Genomic DNA, 21,980 nt, shown 5'->3' with positions numbered 1-21,980 from the left:
CGAGTGCGTATTGTTCTAGGACTTACAGGTCTGAGTCCTAATAAAGGTTGCTTTTGGAAACTGATTTCTGAGATGCCTTAAAACGTAATAAACGTCAGGTCGTCTGGACGTTACACGCGGTTTTCCAGATCCTGTTTTCGGCCATGCGTTGTACAAAGATGCTATAAACGATCCAAAGAAGCTAATATGAAGTCAAACACCAAATAAAACAGCATTTTACAGAAACCATGAGCTCAGAAACTGAAAAGGCCCTGAAAACTGCCTTGAATGAGTATATAATGATTTTTCTATTTTGGCAAGTATTTTGACACCATAAATATACTTTAAATTGCTACTTTATGAATATCTAAGTGTAAAACATAAACAAATATGTTTTGCATCTTAGACCTTTTCAAGTGAAAATGTGCTTGGGACATCGGTTATGCTGATGCGACTAATTGGAACTGCCTACGTTACAACGTAGCAAATTTCATGACTTCCTGATTTAGTTTTTTTCTGGTCGATACTGCCTCAAACAGAAGAGGATTTGGGTTAACTTGAACAAATATATGGTAATGGCCAAAGAATTTTTTGGATAAAATTCCAAGCTTATCCACACATGTAGATATTGTCAATAGTAACATCCGTTCAAAATTGCATGAACATGTCAAAAATATATAAAGTCATGGCCAAGTTAAACATTTTAAAGGGTTTTATCACCTTTCAAGTGGCATAATTGAAAAATAATAAAGCAAGAGTTATTGGTATTACTATACTTGTGCATACTTATGTGTATAAAGTGTCATGTTGTGAACGATTGCTATGTTCTGGCCTTGATTTTTTATTTAAAGAAAAAACTACTATGGAGGAAAATTATTTTAGTCCGGGTTATGGACCTTATTTCCAATGTGGATATCGTCACTGGCAATTAAAATGTAAGTGTTTTGACCGGCCCATAACCTATACCCATAACACGATTTGTCGTTATCGATATTACAAGCATAATTTTAGTTTATGTGAATCATAAGCGAACCCAAGCCTTCGTAAATACCACAAGACGATGCCATTCACATTGAGAAAACAAACTCAGGGGGTTTATAATAACTTATTATGAATTATAATTGATCGAATTAAACACAATAATTATATGGTGTATGTTTAAAGCCATAATTCGAATATTACTGTATGAATAAGTGAATACAACTAATCGTGCATTCTTATTCAAGACTTCACACATTTAAACATTTGAAGAACGCCCAAACAGGACAGGTTAATCTTCATTTTAATTAGCATTAGTAATTGCATTGATCAATGTTGATAAAAATGTATTTTATTCTAACAATGGTATATTTTATTTCAAATATGCATTTTGTTTAATGCGTTGTAAGTATAAAGCTAGAAATAAATGACCCAACAAGGAATATGACAAAATTACCGAATTATAAGCAAATCATTAATATTAGAAATGTATGTCTTTCATTCGAAAAAAAGTATATTGCATATTTAACTTCCGAAATATTTTTTTCCTCCTCCGAGTCACGCTTTCGTCGGAACAAAATAATACATAATGTTTATGGCCTAATGTTAAATTAATGCAATTCCGTACTCTGCACAATCTTTCCTCCGTATTCACAATAAAACAATAATTATATCCGGTTGTTTTTGGGATAATAGCTTGCTATAAGAGTACATTCCTTTGCTAAAGTACATACACAATTGTTGCAATGTTACATCGACACACATAATAAATCAAGCTCAAGTTAAGAAGCAATGGCAATTCAACCGTTTGATTTCTAATATAAAAAGTATTTTTTAAGGTTTTCAAATCATTCCACAATTTATAAATTGTTTCTGAAGCGCGTAATTACCTTAGTAGAACCTATGTGCATTCTCTAGAACATTTACAAACTATAATGCTGATTTTTTAGAAAGGCCAAGCCCCATGGTAAAATGCCTTCAAATGGACTAGCAACTTTGACAGATCGACGATGCAACGACCAGCAATATATAGCAGGAGATAAATATAGACCCAGGGAATGTTGGCAAGTGAAAACCCTCATAACTGATATAAGAAATGATTAACCGAATTCAAGGACATGTTATGGATACTTTGACAGATCGAAAATGCACCCGACAATAGTATTGGCACACATGGGGCACACAAGGTGATTATTACGATTGTCAAATTCAACAGCAGAAACTTGGGGTCGTCCGCAAATTTTTGTGCCTCAACTAAATTTCAACAATGACAAGTGCACATGCTTCCGTGTGAAAGTATTCGGGAAAAACAGATCCTTTTGTCGTTGTAATTTTTGGTCAGCTCATTGACAGTTATTTTTGCTGGTTCACTGTTAACACCCATAAGCACAGATTAAACGTTACAACGTTATTTTATAATGGAGTCATAACACATCTTCCACCGGGAATAAATAGATATGTGATGCTTTGTAATCCGTTATAATTTGAACAGAATAAATGAGATAATGTCAGCTTCATGAAGTACATTAGACTTTTAAATCAATCTTGACAAATGTAATAGGGTCATATATTGAATGAAACGTTTAAATCGGTAGTGTAATTGATTATAGGAGAATTAAGGCACAGCCTTTTTGCCAAATTACTGGTGTTCAACGTTATCATTTATAATTGCTTCATCAAAATGACGTCATTGACCTGCTAACTTTATATGAATTGGAAAACGAACAGGTTTTTCAACACTTTGGGATCTTTTTGATTGGTTTCGTGTTTTGAGTTGAGATACACTGTGAAAAGAAAATCAATAGTAAACATATGTGATGTTTATAAATAGACACCAATTATTCAGGGCGTCACCAGAACCGGTCACGTGGCCAGTACGTATATTGAAATTCAAATGATCAACTGTTGGAATAAAGTTAAATGCATAAGGGGTCGGTTTTCTTTTTGTTTTTAAGAGGATCTGTGAAAACTATGAGCAGAAAAATCACATCTGAAAAGACTTACACAGCAAGTAGGAATATCACTGTCATATTTCCAAGGGTCCCGAACATTAAAATCAACGATATTGCAACGAAAACAACGTTTTGTTTATGTTGCGAGTGGAGGGTATTTCCTCCAGGTTTCAAGTCTTGTTGTATGATTCAACTGTCGTTCCTTGTTTTTGAACATATCTAAATTATACGTTACGGCTGTAGAGGTATTTCTTTCATTTTTTCACTTCACGGAGTGTTATTACTTTTTTGTTGGTTTTTGCTATCAAGTCTATTTATTTTCAAAACGTTTATGTTGGTGTTAAAATTACTTAATTATTAAACACTTATAAATATACTGTGTTGTTTAATACATAATGTAATTGCGTCAGCTATTTATACTGTTGGACGAAAAAAAGGGGTTTTAATGTTTCCCGGGAAACAAATGAAATTATATTGCATCGTTAACAGAACGATAATGCTCGTGTGATTGGCATGTTCTGAAAGGTCATCCGCAGGGAACAAAGTAGATAAAAACGACGTAAACAAATAAGGAAGTATCTGCTAATTGAGAAGTTTCATTGACGAAAATGGTTTATTTACGAGGGTATTGAACTGTTAACACTTAATTTCCGCCTTAAATGGTAGAAACAAATAAATCTTTGACCACATTGGTTTTTTTAAAACACTTCAGGGAAGCAATTAATTAAAATTGAAAGATTGTTCCTTATCTCTTTCAATAATAAGGTTTAAGTATGAACTATCTATCTAATTGAGATCATAGCTGCTTTATTTGAATGTTTAATAAGTACGCGTGGATGAGAAGCACTTAAGCTTACGTTTGGAAAAGGGATTGGAAATTACCTTTTATTCAAGTTCAATGTTTTATGTTCAACAACGAAAATCTAGTTTTCTTGCAGGGCACATTCATTTCCATAAGTACAATAAAAAGTTTATGTAAATCAATTCATTAACTTTTTTTATTTTAAACCAATTCTACTGCAAATATGAAATATGGTTTGTGTAATATAGACTTTAAATTTATCTTTTATTAATTCGCCTTGTAAGTGTCGTTAAGACAGGTATTCATTACGGGGGAAAGATAGTTTAACCACATTCGTTAACGAGGAAAGATCACTAGTTTGTAGTTGATTTAAGATAGGAAAGATTAAAGCTTACAATTAAATATGTATGCATGTTACTTTGCATTAACCTGAAAACACAGTCATATTATAGGTGTTGGTGTTTGCATGTTTGTATGGGTCAATGGCAATCGATGATTTTTCGAATAAACAACAAATCCGTTAAAATCCAGTTTTGACTATCGACAGAAAAAAGCGGGCTACATGGGCTTAAGAACACCAAGATGTGCCCGTGTTTTCTGAGTGTTGCCAACATTGAACGTTTACATACACATCGATACAATATCTTTTTATTAAATTGAGAATTGGATACTACATCGAAATCACATAGTTTACTATGCGAACGACAGTGCAAACAAGTCATATCGCTCTGCTTGAGTACGGTGGCTTTATTCATCGTGATAAGGCAAGAAATCCTCATCGAACTCCTGATTTCAGCTATTCCTTTTATAAGGTATTGTTGACGTATTGACTTGTTTCAATCGACACAAATGAATCTTTCGTATATTAATTAAATGAATTTGAAATACATTGTTATTTTAAATTTTAGCGTAGTCACTTGATTTTCCAAATCATGAGAAGAGTGATGACTCTACATTTTTGGCGTACACGTCGTTTTTGGTAGTTCATGATTGTGGATAGAAACACCAGAAGTTTTAGAGAATTAATAAGCACGTTCGCATGTGTGCACACCGATTCATATGCATAAAAATAGTTTTGACTGTCTTTATAGGAATAATCGAAGTACCCTTAGAGATTGAAAACTGTCATATCAGGGGGGGGTCTAATGAAATATACGATAAATTTTCACAATTGCAATAATTAGTGGAAATTGAAACTGTGAATGTAAATGTTTATCAACATCAACAATGGCAATCGTCTTCATTATGTATCACATAGTACTTTTCGGCTCCGAAGTGGACATTAGACGAGAACTGTCGGGTCTTTTGTATAAAAGGAAATCCATTTTTTTCTTGAACTGTCCTTGAAGTAGCACGTATAAAATCGGATTTAAGACTGTCGACACTTTGGCGAATACAGCTGGAATAGTTGTAACCATGCGAGTTATACCTTCACAATCACCAAACAGCCCAATGAGGGCTACCATGGCGTATGGAAACCAGGAGATACAGAACACAGACACGGATATCACAGTCACTTTGGCGATTTGGACTTCAGTCCTCACCTGTATTCTTTCTCTACAAATGCGCCGCAGGGTGCACTCATGGTTATCAATTCCCTTTTGGGAATGGAAATATTTTCGTTCATGTTTTCTCACAGTTAGATAAATACACGTATAACAAGTCACTATGACGATGAAAGGAATCGTAAAGAAGGTAAGTTGGATGAGAACATTGAACGTTATATTCTTAACACTCCTTGTGAAGAAATCAAATGTGCAGAATATTTCTGAGCCATCCTGCACAAACTTGCCGAATCCCAACAACGGGGCTAATGCAGATGTAAACGAAATAACGAAAATGAAAGCAATGCTGCAGTAGGAGAAGTTTTTGCTTCCTGACCGACGTACATCGGCTTGTCGTGATATCACGTTGCACCGATCGATGGCTAGCGCTGTAAGAGACAGGATTTCGCTAAACCCCACAAAAGCACCGTTAAATGCGTCCACGTTGCAAACTGAAAATACAAATGAATTGTAACTAATTTGTCTACTATTCGTTTGCACTTATTGAAGCCTTCATCATTAATCTAATTGGAAAAATACTCTTGCAAGAGCACGAACTTTTCTTTGATTATCTTAAAGTTATCAAGATAAAGATCAGTAATGCCAACATTATTTATAATCTGAATATGGCATTGCTCATGAACATTGATAAGTGGTCATTATTTTCAACGTTCCGGTGATAAAAGTTGTTGTGGTTAATAAAAACAAGGAAAACACTCGAAAATGTTGCTGAGTCAAATACTATAGACAAAACAATCAGCGAACGTGAATTTTACTTACCAGATCTAACAAAACAGAAATTGTATTTGACATAATCCATTACGGTTCATCTTTATAAAACACATAAACAATTATAAATAATATTACAATATTACATAATAAATGATCAATGAATTATTTTTAAAAATGCATGAATTGAAATCATAACATAACACAAACATTTTAATTATAGAACTATCAATAAATAAGCATGAATAAGTTAGTATGAGAAACAACAAAACAAATACCTCATCATCACTTTTAATATGCTGGATAAGGATAAAAACTTCTGTGGTGTTCAATAAAAAAATGATCATCTTTTATCTATATATTTATATATGTTGCATGGTTATTTGTTTAGATTTTTAAATGAACAAAGAAACAACAAAGAAATCATCTTAAAATATTAGGATGTCTACGGAATAAAACATTTACTCGATTTAACAGGATACTAGATTTTGCATGAATAATCAAAAAATGAAATAAAGATGTATAAAAACGTTCACAACAAACTTAACGTTAGATCGTAAAATGCTTTTTATTTGGTAAGAACGTATTGATCGTCCTTAAGCGTTTATTCGCAACAGTAAATAACATTGCCACTTTAAAAATGCCGAGGTAATTAAATGCGTTTTCAATCTCTAGCTCAACACATGCATATCAAAATCGTCCTCTGTTAAAAGGCATTGTCTTCTGCATTTAAAAATGCACTGCAAAAGTGTTATCAATAAAAGGTATAAGAATCATACCAAACGCCTGCACTTGGGCTGGGTAGTTGGACAAATCAACGACGCAATGAACGATGATAATTGGCAGACAGAAGACACACATCAGGAGACTCGCGACCGTCAAATTCAACAGCAGAATGTTGGGGATCGTCCGCAAACTTTTGTACCTTAAACGATGTTTCACAAATGAAGTTTTAAAGACGCCCATTCACTCAAGAAATTGTTGACCTTTTAACTTAATTCATTGCAATGTAAACAAACTCAGAAAGACATTATTGCGTTCGTGTGAGAAGAACTTTAAACAAGGGAAAGCTGTCCTTTGACATTGATCAGTTTTATGTTGACTTAATACATATAAAAAGACAATAAGCATTAACAATGGCACGCAGTCACTGTCTTCTCAAAACCGTCATACGCTAATTCACCGCAAAACAAATGTTAAAGTATTTAATTGAGGAACCCTATCGATTATGTTTTCCTGCAACAGGAGATAATTAGATAAAATGCGTTCAAATTAAACTTTAACCAGTGGGGATTATGTATTATAAATAAGAAGCACAAGGTTAGATCGCTTAGCAAACTGAACGAGACACGCAAACGAAATCCCACCACTACGGTCCACGAACGCATGCATGACAATGCATGTTTACCATAGACTTTACTGGGCTTTTCAAAGAAATCGAAAAATGTGTATTGCGTTTGTAATGCCTTCCAGTATACACCGGCGGTGAGAGATCTTTTCCAAGTTATTTCACAACACAGGCTTGAAACACCGTGACATGGAATCTGATAATATATTGTATCTCTAGTTGTGTTGTGTTTTAATTGATAACGCATTTATGCCACTTCTTCTTTTAGGGTTTGGGGCGGCTCATAGTTGGAGGAAATAAGTTGCAGAAATGTGTCAGTTAATATAGCTCATACGATAGTTGGCTACACAAATACCAGTGATACTGGTTATGTATGGTACTAGGTTAACACTCCATTGTTAATTGTACTTTGGAAGAAAGCGAAACCCTTGAGTCTTCTACATGGAGCGAGCTTGTTGCATAATATATAATTTTGAATCATCCTTTCATCATTTAAAAGTCATCTTAGGTCGAATGTTATTGATAAGACAAATTATGTGGTTAAACTTCATAAACATGATCAATTTTGTGGTATATCAGATGATATTTGAACTCAGTTACTTGAGGATATGACGTGCACTGATGCACAAGCTTTCGATTTGGGAGCGGAATTTGGTTTGTTTTTACCGCCAATTGTATTGGTAACTATGATTGCATCAAATATGAAACAGCTGCATGAAGTTTGTTACGTCCTTTCTGAAATTCAGTCTCATTTTGGCCTTTGATATGTAATGGTCTTTCATTTGCTGTAAATGTAGATGATAAGTTTGATATGCCTTACAGAAATTTTAATGGGATTTTTTGTGTAGAAGATGTTAAGTTACGATTGTTTATTTTAAAGTAATTTGAATGTACAAAGCATATGGCAAAAGTAGAGCTTTCTTACACAATATATATGCGAATGCCACAGAAACATGCTCAGTAGCACAAACTGCTTTTTATGTAAAATACATTGATTTGATCTGTATTAATTTATGAATAAAATAGTTCATTCAGACTTGTTTTCATATTTGTGGCGTGGCTGTCATAATAGTTGCTAGACAGAAAAGCTGCCTGTCTTGGCTGACAAGCCATTAAAATATGTTTTGTAAGAAGAAGATAAGGTGGCAGGAGTGTGTAAATGTTATGTTAATTAAAAATAATTGGTAAACTAGACATGTAAACCTCTTTTTTCAAGATAGAGACAATGAGTTGTTCGTATTGAATTATCGATTACAGATGTAATGCATAATTGCAAGTGTTTTACGTGTGGCTGCCATTATAATTACTAGTCAAAAGAGCTGCCAGCCATTATATCTAGCTTTCCTAGAATAAGTTAAATTGTATGGAGTGTATATATTATGTGTTAGAATTTGTATAACCTGACTCTGTTTAATGATACAGTATGTTTTTTTGTCTTAAGATGATTGAACACACTTTTAAAAAGCTTTAACCGTTCGTTGGGTTACTCCTTTGGAAAAGAGAACATATTGGGAGGAAAGCCAGTGCAATTTCCAATGTATCTTGTTTCATTAGTGTCAACAGCTTATTTTTAATTCCACTGATTGAAGCATGATATGGTGATAAATATTTTCACAGTCGTTTTAATCGCCTCACACAGACAATTTCATGATTAGTGAAAAATGTGACGATCGAGATACATTTAAGGATATTTTTGTAGACATCAGTTAATATCACATTCTTTCCTTTCGTTCAGGGAGTGTATCAGAAGCTGTAAATAGTCACGTTAGAGTTAGAGATAGTATATAGTTAAGTGCAAAGCTAAAGAGGTTTACATAGCTGATTCATTAAAAGATTGATTGATTACACTTTCTCCCTAACATTGAGACGTTCTCAGCTTCAGTATAAGTTATAGTTTTTAATGAATATAATAGGGTTATTAGTACTGCGTTTTCTCGTTTTACAGATTTTGATTTCTGAATCTGCAAAAATCCACTCGAGTCGCATACTACCTCCCGTATCAAAACGCAGCCCGTTTTAATATACACATTACTGGCAAGGACACTTAAAGCTATTTGTTTTCATAATAAATGTCAATTTAACGACTTTTTTGTTTAATGAGGTCATTCCAACGCGCACAACGAAACTTGTTATGACGTGACTTCACAAGAGTGGAATAGGCACGTATTGGACTGAAGTCGGAAACGTACAACTGTTTTTGCGTTATGTATTGCGTGTGGATTTATGGTTGGTATATAATTAATATGCACGCATAGTTCTACTAGTTTTAAATTTAATTGGTATTTGTTGTTTATGTTAGGCACATCTAATTTTGTCAGGATACTGAAAACAGGTGGTTTATTTAAATTCAGCATTGTCATAGCGTTTACTTACAGTTAACAATTAACATTGAACTATTCAGTATTTTTGTCATGCGTAGAATTGTAGCTAATTCGTCTGATGATTAAAGGTTTGAGATGATTTATTTTCAAAATTGTTCGGGTATGTGAACGACACATTGATTCACCCTTCTGGCAATTGTTATTGAAATTCATCGATATTTAAGGTACCATTACATGTTTTATTTGTAGTTCAGTCGTCTGTTTTACTTATATTTTCAAAGCCTTGTCGTCGGCCTACAATGAACTCAGAAACCGTTCAAGAAAAATTGAAACGCGTATTGCGTTTGGCAAAATGCACATTGAAACCTGGCTTACAATAGCTTTACCATTTCATGTCGATAGTTATACCTAAATAAAAAGAATATTTACTTACTTGGCGAAAAGAAATACAACAGAAATATTTCCAAGGGTCCCCAAAATCAGCGTCAACACTATGACAACAATAATAACTATGTATACTTCTTTTGCGAGAGGCGGATAATGTCTCCAACGTGCAAGAATGAAACTAAAATTAGAACTGCCGTTCATTTTACTAGAAGCAAATCCATACTTATCGCACGAACGTCGTTATGGTATGCGGAGTCATTCTTTTGAGTTTAACTTATATAGTTTTAGAATACTCTTCACGGTCGCGTTATAAACACCAATACGAATTTCACAGAAATCACATTATCAGTCATATAGCTCCAAACCTATTTGCTTTGTTTGTTCTCAAATGATTTATATTAGGTGCAATAAGTCTCTCAGAAATCCCTCCTCCAAAAAACTTAAAATACCATTCAGTGGAAATTGTAACTTCACAAGACATTTTGTTATTCCAATATATAGTCATACGTACGACACCTGCCTTACACTGACTAGTTCCAATACTGCTCCAGCTGTATCAAAGACGTGTTTATATATCGGCTCCCAGTCATAGAACTACATATCTATTGGCGTATTAACGATCTTGAATATGCTATGAACCATGGCTATCACTTTGTTATTGCAGAGACATTTATGAATTGCATTGCAGTGTTGAAGATGTAGTGTTTATTTGTTTACTTGAGTGTATAATACAGCTTCATTTGAATGTTGTGGTTGACGTTTTTTTTTCAATGGTTTGAAAAGTTATTTAATTAGCCAAAACAAGCCACTATAAAACCACTACGCTTTGAATCGAATGCTAACAAGTCATGTTTGACGCATTTTTTACAAATATAGCAGTAACCTTAGCTTCAACGTTTTGTTCTTCAAGAAATGCATTTAGTCAAACATCTATCAACATTTTCAAGTCAAACTGTTGTTTTTAAACTCACGTTTTTACTTCCATTAATAAAATCATTGTAATAGGGATCATACAATAAGCTCATAAAACAGACCATCGACGTAGATAAAGAGACGTCTGTAAATATATCGCGTCCAATACACAGCAGCTGATATGTCAATCACAATGACATTTAAATGCCATGTCTGTTTAAATCAATATTTACGGACATACATATTTTGTGTGTTCAATGGGTCAGTTTATCATAAGTCGATAACATTATTTTTAAATGAAATAATCGAACTTGAGGTTTATTTAAAAATGCGTTTATCATAGACCGCCAATACAACGAACCGAGCTCGATGATAAGATGTTGCAGGTTATATTGATAACGAAAAAGGGCAGTGTTATGCAAATAACCAATAAATTGTAGTAGCCAATACTAGCCGTCGCAATATAAAGCATACTTTATTAAGCCATATTCAATTCAATAACAACAATTTTAGATCATATTATTACAAATTTGATATATATCAAAGCTCAAACCAACGTTGGGTTTAAGTTCGTTTTCCATAGTCATAGTCAGTAATGAGTATGTACACCATGAACCTCGATGCGAGCTTGACAACGTGGTCTCATGGATCGAAATGAAAGTTTCAAAATAGTATCAAATATATGAACTAACAAATTAATTAATGCTTAACGGTCTGATTTTGTTGACGACGTCACCATCGCCCATTTTGTTTCACCCGTGTTTTTGTGATATGATAAAACAGCAAAACGTGGTATAACAAAACTATTTTGCTCATTAAAGACATATTTACTAAATGTGCAGTGTATGGTCGTGCAGCGTCTACAATGAATATGTGCAGTCTTTTGGCATATTATATTACCCTCCCAAAACCATTACCATGCCTCAGACGAAAGAGCAACGTTGATCGACATACGGCTTAGCGTAGATGCGGCTAAAACCACTCTTACTTCAACTGTCTGTCATGCTAAGGTGAAACGGATCAATTCGCAAGGCTCGGAGGCTCATATCATGCTAAAGCGAAGGTTGCGATACCTAAGTCAGATGTAGGCGATCTCATATGTGGACATTACACGCGATTGGCAAGAACGAGTTTGGTCATGTGTATAATTAAGATACTGTTTACGATTCCATGAAGCAATTGTTGCATTTATATAACCACCAAATTGTTGTTACAAGAAGAATATGACAAACAAAAATGACTTCTTGTTCACATTCAACAATGTGAAACAAGCAAAGGCTTAAGAAAATGAACAAAAAGTACAAATTAGTACAGGGTTCATGGCTCACAAAAGCATCCAACGCAGTACATTTTAAAAATCACGTGCAATGTACCAACCAAGTATTCATATTTTTCCGACACAATGTTCTTACGTATACAACATTTTAATCAAAATAGTTTCCGCAGAAATATAAGAAGCTCACTAAGTTGATAGACGAACCATTCTAAGCGTCATCAGGACCCCTTGAATTTTAAAACAACAAATAACAGCATTTTCCGGAAATCAAAATATACATTTATGAGCATATAATAAGAACGAGTAACGACGTATCTTTAAAGCGTGAACATCTTAAAATTAAGTAGTTAAAGAACGTTCTAATGTATACGATTTCTTTTAGTTTTGTGATGACAATATGTTCTGTGTTTATTTCAGGTAGGAAAATAGTTATAACGTATATAGTATTCTCATTATGTATTTTCACAGCATGGTTGGTTTTAAAAAAAAATGGCTCAGACATTTAAGGTAGATTCACATCAGTATGATCTTGTAGGATTTTTTTGTATGTGACAGTATCCTTGGGATATCAGTAATGCTGATGCGAGGTAAATTCGAACTGCCTGTGTTGCTATATAACATTTTTGTTTGACTACCTAGTAATTTGAGTTTGTATTTCCTGTAAGGACATAAGCTATATTGGTTCTAACTGAAGCGATGAAATATTCTCGTACTGATTTAAACTCACAATGGCTTCGAGGCAAAAGAAATGCTAAACGCACAATAAAGGGATCGATGAAATTATACTCCGTCGAGATGCATTATGTCTGAAGATGATTTAATGTTCTAGTGATACAGCTGCTTTACTGTCTATCAAAATAATTCAAGCTGACATTGTCCATTTATGTGAGGAATGATATTCCATATCCAAACAAAATGTGGTTGGCCTATATTTCAAAATATCGAAAGTGTCATTTATATTGAAATGATATTGGTATCTCGTTTTTATGGTGGTATTTGTTTAATATAAATGTAGTTTTCAAATTTCAACTGAAAGAAGCTCATAAACATGCGCATAGTACTAATTGATATCATTAAATATTCTGGTGCGATTTTGAGTATCCTCTATCGATTGTTTATTTACGTTAAGTATAAATGCTGACCGTTTTTAGGCTATTTGAAATAGTGTGAATACTTCTTTCCTTTACCTACTACAAATAGTCAAAACATTCTCAACCAATATTGGGTTTTATTAAATTACCGTTTAATTAACAATTAACCTGCAAGATGATAGAAATATTCATATATCCTAGTACATATGGGTTTATTAGTCATTGTTTTTAAACTAGTTAACCTTTTTTAAACATTCATCAACTTACATTATCTATCTAATGGTTATGAAAAGCACTTATCGGTTTCAGTTTTGGGCCACTCAAACGATTTTTTAGATTCGATTTTTATTTCCCGTGAACTTAACTTTCAAAAAGTAAAGCGATTTCAACGCTTTCATCTATAATAAAGAGGAATGAATACTAAGATGTTTGATTAATTTTGAAGAATGTTATTGCTGTTTGCGAGGTGTTAAAATCAGCCCATTAAAGTTCTCAAGTGTTTTAGAGTTCAAGACAAATCAAATATAATCTTTGGTCTTTTAGACATTCTTGTTGCATAAAAATGCACAGTTCAAAGGCAGTTTTATTGTTCTATTTATTGCACACGCATGGATAATAGCCAAAATGTTTTGATCTTCTTTCAAAAACTGATTTCTGTATACTACATCTTTAAAAACGTCATGTTAAGCATTACAAGAATTGTTAAAGCTGGAAAAGCTTAACAAAAAGTGTTGATAATCTTGTACTTCAATTCAAATAATATATAAATGAAAATCCTTGATCTTCAAAGTTTTAAAGAGTTTCTTTCCAACCGATAGGAATGGCTTGCTTTGTTTTGCTATCTTGACCTTATTAAGAATAGATTCAGTGTCTTTGTTGCCCGAATCTAATCTATCAAGTTAATGTAATGTATGTTTGAATAAATTAATAAATGTTTTCAGTATTTGGTATTTCTTTTTGTTAATATAAAAGTAGATGTTGGTATTTTTATTTGAACAACAGGCACTGTTTTAAACTGAGTCTGAATAAATAATGAATGCTTAGAGGTAAAAGTTTACTGGTTATGGACCACTGTTTGCCCAGAAATGGAGCTGATCTTGAAAAACTTGAATATTACTGAACATTTCGAATGAAATTTCAGGGTAGAAATGTAACTTCTGATCTAAAAATCAATGTAAAAAGATTTCTAGTGTATGCTTATTTTAAGAGCGAATTCACGTGCCAAACGTACTAACTAAAATCAACTAAAACGACAGTGTACAGAACTTTAGAATATAAAGTATTAATATATAGATATGTATATATAGATAATCTTAACATGTTGCTCTGTTTAAACGAATATTTGAGTTGAATATTTCCATTTTTGAGCGATTAAAAGTTATAATCCCTCGCTGGAAAAATATGACGCAACCAGGTGCCATTCCAACATTATTGATAAATTGCTTATTTTCAGAGATTTTGTAGCTTTCTTTTATAAAGTTTCATTTATACACACATTTTTATTTCTATAAAACATAATCATAATGTTATTGTTACACACATGATTAAAATGGTTGTCGAATTGTGATACGGGTAAAAAGGCGGTCTCAATTCATATTGAATATGAGATAAATTTCCGAAATTGATTCCTTTTAATTTCATTGTTTTGGAAATATTTCCAAAATCTGCCAAACCTAAACAAATTAGTTCGTAATAACTGTTGTACATTTAATTGTATCTCGTTCAACACTCCAAAACGTACAAAAATCATTGTGTTTAGAATTGAGTCAGATGTGACGATATTCCTTGAAGATGTAATTATCTGATGACAGTTATTTGCCATAAAGGTAAGCTTTCGTTAGTTTCAATTCTTAATAAGTTGTCTTCATTTTCCTATTATCCGATTCCAGATAAACCTTAACCACGGCGGCACAAATCTGTTATTCTATTTATCTTATTTTATAATTATGTTATATTGATTAAAATACTTCATTGCAACAAAACTCACTTTGAAAGGAAGGTTCTTTTCTTTTGTTAAAAACAGTTCATATCACTCGATTTTTCTAAGAAAATATTCGGCGAATTTGATAAAATAAATGTAAGGTTGGTAATCATAGAAATAGTCTACTTATACCTTACATAATCTGAATTAACTGTTTTTGACAATTATAAAAAATACTCATTAGATGCAATATTTGTGATAAAATAACACTAAGACTTGTTTATTTTAGTGTATTTATTTCTATAAAACTGGTCATGTGACCAAGTGAGTATAGATTAAACATCACATGATCAACAGACTTTATAAGGCACATAGCCCTGTTAAAAGGACTGTTGTGAGAAAAGGATACACTCACTAAGGTTCAAGAATATTAGTGTAATAAGAACTGTCGTCCATTATTCTTGAAATATATCGATAAGTATCGAACATACGTCGTGTTTTTTGTGTTAACTGTTTTAATGAACTTCATTTCATATAGTTTAGGTAGTCTCTGAATGTTCTCTTTTTAAAAGCTAATACGTTGCAAAAGTATTTCAAACAATATCTATTATGTTTTCCAAGGCGATATTGGAAAACATAATAAATATTGTAGTTTCAAAACTGATTTGATTCATGATAGTTTTTACCACGAGATGTTATGTGTAATCAATTTTTCATAAATCACTCATCTAAACATACTCAATTCTGCAGGATTCTTGGAAATAAATCTGCACAAAATAGTTTATGATCCCAATGCAAGGACATAAAATTATGATGTTTTTCAGTAATTTAGGAAGATATATCAAAGAAAAGTCAATATGTTGTCTCGCAGTAAGTATGTAGTCGGCGTCATTTTGAATAAAGATTCATAAATAAGTTAACCATGCATCATCGTTTGGCAAGAGTTTCGTTTTTGGTTTTGATTTCGTTTCTCGGACTGGTCAACCTGATCTAATATGTTCTTTATAATGTAAATGAAATTAATCCAACTACAAAAACATCGTCTTCCTTTGTGACATAAACGGTGCAAACCAGTCCGATAACGACATTGTTCATTCGATCGACCATTTTGGCATAATCTCAATATGAGTTAAACATTTATTGAAAAGAACATTAATAGGCCCGGGCCTACACTTCGTTTCCAAAAATGAAAATTACAAAACGTCCAAATCTGCTATAAAAACTGAAAGGTAAAGGGGTGACAGCTTATGCCTACTTTATATTCCAGTTAATCACAAGGTTAACTAAGCATATTTTTTCTTAAAGTTTAGTGCCTTTTTTTTTGAAGAAAGTCGAACCGTTTAACAAATAGATTCGTTAGTATTTATACAGCAACCGGCAAGCGTCTGTTTAACTCGGCTTTACAATTATAAGTTGCGAAGCGGGAGTATATTTTGAATGTCATTCAACATGTTTCCCCCTTACCCCCATCCTGGAGATTCCGATTGATCGTGGAATAATGACTTCAAACTCAGACTTTTATCACAGATGTGGGAGTTAGTCAGTGTTTTCAAATTTTCATCGAGGTACGTACGTGTGGGTGACAGAAAGGAAAAAATTATGTTTGCGTTTGTTTTGTTTCAAAGGTAGAAGAGAAGCATGTCGTTCGTGAACAGTCTTTAGGGTTTGTCACTTGCACTTGTCAATAAAGGGAGTATATTTTGCACAAGGCATACTCGAATATCGGCAAGGCACCGGCTTAGATATTTTGAAGATTCGGGGCCAGTGCTAGAAACTCTTCAGGAAAATGGTGACGTCAAAGCCAGCGATCACCTCAACGCTATACTGTAGTTCCAGTTTATTGTTACTCTTGTGACAACAGAGCACATTTTAAGCAATCGATTTTATTTATACCTGAAATTATCAAAGAACTGACATTTGCACCGTATTGTTTATCTTGGAAGCTGCATAGCGAGTCGTGATACATGATTCCTTTTTTTAAAGCATTAGAATACTTGTGACAGTTAACTGCTGCGTCATTACACAATTTATCAACATCCGGCCGTTCCATCGACCGTTCTGTATTTGAAATTCTACGGCAGTGGCATAGCATGACTACAGTTGATTTTCAGGCCCAGTTTTTCATAGGGCTCCGGGGTTTCATGCACCTCTGGAAAATGTATGGCTTACACACTATCAATGCACAATCGAACACAGGGAGAGTGTATCGGATGAGCTGCAGAAGGCGCACCTTTAAAAACCCTTGAAAGTTATCAATCTTAATGAATTAGCCTATAACTTAACGATCTGCCATTTCATTTGCTGAATATTTAGATTGTAATATAATAATATTTTAATTATGGCTTGCACTCCGTTTTTTAAAGATCATCATTTTTATATATATGAACAAGATTTAGAAATATTGAACAAGAAGTTGAACAACCGGTCAATGATGTTTGTATTTGATGTTTTAAATTATATATTAACCTCATCTTCATTAGTTAAGTTAGCTCTTCACAAAAGACGAACGCTTCATTATTATTATTATATTTTTTTTCTGAAAAATAAGCCAATTATGTGCAAAATTACTTATGTATAATACAACTAATTATTTTTAAACGGAAATTAGTGTTAGTCTTGATTTATTTCCTATCTTGGTTTTAAATGTTCGATAGGCAGCTGAATTACTGTTATCAACTTAAAGATCAACCTTAGCCGTCGAGACCGGCTACATTCTGGAACCACACTGAAAGAACACACGTCGTGGCCTATGTGACATGTATAATAATAGTAATGGTTACAAATTTCCTATTCCGTATTTATTTTGTATTTTTTCCTTAATAAAAAGGCCAGTTTCTGAGAAAACCCGAATCTATTACATTGGCCCGATTGTTCAGAAAGTCGCTAAAAGTTAGCGATTCGTCAAATTAACAATCGCTACATTTTTTATGTATCGCTTGCTAACAAATTGTTAAAATTCCGATTGTTCAGACTATTGTTATCGATATCGCTAACTAATAATCGTTAAACTACTTAACGATATCGCTAGGAAATTTAGCGATATTGCTAAATTTTAAGCGACAAATGTATAATGGGGTTGACCCATAATGCATTTGCTTTTTCCCACAATGCATTTAAATGCATTAAGTATTACCCACAATGCATTGAAAAAAACATAATGGCTGCCCAAGCAGACAACACTTTGTCAATGTCAGAAAAAAATAAGAAAAGAGGTTGCAACTTTAGTGCATATGATAGGGAAATTCTCATAACTGAATATGAAAAAGTAAAGGACAAATTAAATAACGCAAAGGTATCACAAGATGCGAAACAAAAGATGTGGGATTGTATTGGTAATGCTGTTTCACTTGCTGGAGTTGGAATAAGAACAGGAAAAGATGTGAGAAACAAATTTCACAACTTGAACCGGGTTGCAAAGTCAACAGAAATGCAACAAAGAAAGCATTTGAAGGGAACAGGAGGTGGACCACCATCGGAAAAACCGCCCGAGAAGGTGCTCCGCCTTATTAACATCAATAAGGCAGACCCAGGCTTCAGTGGGATTCCTGGTGGGCTAGAAACCACAATTGCAGCAGGGAATGGTATAAGACTTCTTAATTCATTGTTTATTTATAGATTTAATCATCAAGTACTACTTAATTTATTAAGTATCATGTTTATTTACAGACATATTTCTACACTATCAAATGCTTATTAAAATATTTCCGTCTGCTAAAAAGATACACAAATGAACACGACATGTTCTAAAAATAGAAAATGGAATTCCTACCTCCATTTTGTTTCCATGTGGAGTGTGAATATGACAAATCCTTGAATAATGAAAAGATGTCATGATAATTTACCATAGTCAATTGTCCATGACATAAGTTCATACCTTTGCAAATACATGCTACATGTCGCAGCTTCAAATATTATCCAGTAAAGCGAGTTTTTCTTCCAACGCTTGCCAACTTCTGTCATGATTCATGTGCCACTTGATTGTAGAATGGTTTAACCGGTTTATGTTATTAAAATTCGAATGTCACAAACTTTTAACACGATAAAATAATCATTAAATCACAAACAGATGTAAACAAATAAATGTGATACATGTTAAATGTATCTTTTGCAAGCATTTATATCATTTTGTTTAGATCTATTAATTTATTTATTTAAATTTATAATCAAGCAATTCTATATTTCATGATAGTGCCTTCCCTTGATATTTGAGGCCCTGACATGGGGTCACCATAACCCATTGTATAAATAAAATCCAAATTTTGAGACGGTCATTAGTATTGAACTGCTTCGATACAGCACATTAGATGCAATAGGTTTTATTTTATCCTTTCAATTTAACTTTGTTTCATCTATCATCGATGTAACTTTAAAAAATAAACATAACATATATTTTCAGAATTAAAGGTCGATTAGCTGCCAAATGGTGATGTGGTTATTCAAGTCATACCAGAATCAGATGTATGTTTATTTTATTCAATTGTAAATTATCATGTTGATATAATGTATACATTTATGAATTAAATACCTTAATTTTTAGCAATTAAAATTAAATTATATATCAAAAATTTGATCATTAAAGAGTGAACATGTAATCACACCCTATTCTTAAATAGTACACTTCAATGTATGCCTTATATATTTACAGTCAGAAGCAGAGAGACGTGCAGTGTTCGATTTGGACGTAAGAAATTAAAATTATTTTCTAGGCTGTATTAAAAATGTAAATGGATTTAGAGGCTGAAGGAGGAAACAAATTCTAAAATAAAATATATAATTAAATGGGTGTTATTTAGGGTTATAAGTTACTGTCAAACTCAGCTGCAAGATATATATTTTATTACATTGAAAGTAAGGTACACACGTACGAAGCCAAAATCATGACTTGTAAAACAAAAGAATAATTCTATGCTATGTGTATTAATTCTATATCTTAATTTGCTTTCTCATATCCGACGATAGAATTAGACAGAGAGGCCAGTCCACCGGCAAGGAATTCCCAAATAGAATGCAATCCTCGAGTAATCAGCAAGTGAAAAAAAATGAAGTAAGCAATTTTATACATATAAGGAATTGTTAACTTTAAAATGGAATACTAACTTATTTGAACTCTGGAATGAAATAGGTAGCTGTATATTTATGCAACAAGACGTGAATAGACATAATAACATTGTATTTATCACATTGAATGTTTTCGTCTAGATATGAAGATGATACTACCTTCAATAACCTGGGTTTCAAATACAAGCTGAATAAGCAATAGATGGGCAACGCTGCAAATGTTGTTTTATTTAGTTATTAGATACAATAATGTTTAATTTTAATTAATGTTTTTTTATAATTAACATGTTATCCTTGCAGAACATCTCTCCAGGAAAAGGTGCAGACAGCTCAACTGGAATGGTTCGAAGGACAAAACAAAAAAAGTTGAGCTGGAGATTGAGCTTTTGAGGGAAAAGATCGCAACGTCTAGGGAGAAAAGGAAGCTGTTTAAAGATTTGCAGACAGAGTTGAAGGGGAAGGATGACATGGACATAATTCCATTAGTTTGTGACGAATAGGGTAAGTGGATCAGTTAACAGAAATGCATAGAACACGTAACATAAACTTTACTTTGTTACATCAAAACAACAACATAGAACCAGCTGCATGCTTCCTTCTAATAGGAAATGTTCCTATCCAAAATAGGCCTGCGCAATATGGTCACGGATGGCAAATCCATTTTCACCACCAACATAGGGTATAAGTGGAAGTTCATCCACATCGCCGTCATCAACGTCAGGTTCACCAAACAACATGGCAATGTTATGCAATACTGCGCAAGCGACAATCTCTCTACATGCTTGAGCGGGTGTCTTCCTTACCTAGAGTATAGTATATAAAAACAAATTGAATAACTTAACATATATAGACAAAGCTTCCTTCTAGCTATATATATATATCCTTTTTTATATCCTTTTTTAAGATATATAGCATTATTACATAACCTAAATTAATCTATCAAACAGACCTTCTTGCACATGACGGAGAATCTTCTCTTCCATCTACCAAATGTTCTTTCTATAACAACCCTCGAACGGCAGTGGGCTCTGTTGAATCTGGTTTTCACCGGTGTATCAGAGACTCTGTACGGCGTCAACATGTAACGCGAACAAGCATATCTTAAAAAAGACAAAAGAGAGAAATACTTTAATATTGTGGCTGTTAAAAATGCTATTATTTGTTGTTTCAGATTGGACCATAGCAGATAAGAAACAGGGGGAGATCATCAGATCTGAAAATAATACTGTGTTAAAAAGATGACACTATTCATTCTGAGTATTAATAATGTTTTAATTGATCTCATATGATAAACATCTTGAATTCAAAGGTTTGAAATATACATTATAACAGTGTGATATACTGTTGTAATAATAATAATTATATTCAATTTTTTTTTCTTTCAAATGTTTGTGTATATTGTGTGTTGCCCAAAAGTTTTAATGTGGACCTACCCGCTGTCAGCAAGTAGAACACCATCTTCAAGTGTATGAATATTTTCCTCCAGAAAGTCCTGTAGCGAAGACGCTCGAAAAACAAAACTGTCATGCGCAGAGCCCGGCCATTCTGCATTTATGAAAGTAAATCTTCCTGAAAATAAGGTTAATTCACTGACCTTCATCAACAGACGATTGATTATGGGATCATAAGGTCAAATGACCAAGTTAATTGTTATCTTTTAAAAAAGGATTTCACCTTGATAA

The 21,980-nt window shown here is 33.1% G+C and overlaps 2 protein-coding genes across 2 annotated transcripts; both read right to left on the bottom strand.

The window, feature by feature from the left end:
• Window positions 1-4,862: 4,862 nt before the first annotated feature.
• On the bottom strand, window positions 4,863-10,399 carry LOC128213001 (rhodopsin, GQ-coupled-like). Its single transcript, XM_052918457.1, has 3 exons — window positions 10,087-10,399; window positions 6,764-6,909; window positions 4,863-5,707 (listed from the first exon to the last, which is right to left on the bottom strand). The coding sequence occupies exons 1-3, from the start codon at window positions 10,239-10,241 to the stop codon at window positions 4,962-4,964; spliced, it is 1,047 nt and encodes a 348-aa protein (XP_052774417.1). The 5' UTR covers window positions 10,242-10,399; the 3' UTR covers window positions 4,863-4,961.
• Window positions 10,400-20,912: 10,513 nt separating this feature from the next.
• LOC128215222 (putative nuclease HARBI1) lies at window positions 20,913-21,972 on the bottom strand. Its single transcript, XM_052921928.1, has 3 exons — window positions 21,732-21,972; window positions 21,248-21,398; window positions 20,913-21,101 (listed from the first exon to the last, which is right to left on the bottom strand). The coding sequence occupies exons 1-3, from the start codon at window positions 21,896-21,898 to the stop codon at window positions 20,913-20,915; spliced, it is 507 nt and encodes a 168-aa protein (XP_052777888.1). The 5' UTR covers window positions 21,899-21,972.
• Window positions 21,973-21,980: the final 8 nt, after the last annotated feature.

This window comes from Mya arenaria, chromosome 13 (genome assembly GCF_026914265.1).
Source record: "Mya arenaria isolate MELC-2E11 chromosome 13, ASM2691426v1".
NCBI lineage: Eukaryota > Metazoa > Mollusca > Bivalvia > Myida > Myidae > Mya > Mya arenaria.
This window is presented reverse-complemented; position numbering and strand designations above follow the sequence as displayed.

Excerpts from the sequence above, each read along its gene's own strand:
- LOC128213001 (XM_052918457.1), bottom strand. The coding sequence starts at position 10,241 with ATGAACGGCAGTTCTAATTTTAGTTTCATTCTTGCACGTTGGAGACAT. Across the intron at positions 6,910-10,086 it reads GTTGTATTTCTTTTCGCCAA|GTACAAAAGTTTGCGGACGA; the intron begins GTAAGTAAATAT and ends ACATCGTTTAAG. Across the intron at positions 5,708-6,763 it reads AGCCCAAGTGCAGGCGTTTG|TTTGCAACGTGGACGCATTT; the intron begins GTATGATTCTTA and ends TTGTATTTTCAG.
- LOC128215222 (XM_052921928.1), bottom strand. The coding sequence starts at position 21,898 with ATGAAGGTCAGTGAATTAACCTTATTTTCAGGAAGATTTACTTTCATA. Across the intron at positions 21,399-21,731 it reads GTTCTACTTGCTGACAGCGG|ATATGCTTGTTCGCGTTACA; the intron begins GTAGGTCCACAT and ends GTCTTTTTTAAG. Across the intron at positions 21,102-21,247 it reads TCTCCGTCATGTGCAAGAAG|GTAAGGAAGACACCCGCTCA; the intron begins GTCTGTTTGATA and ends ACTATACTCTAG.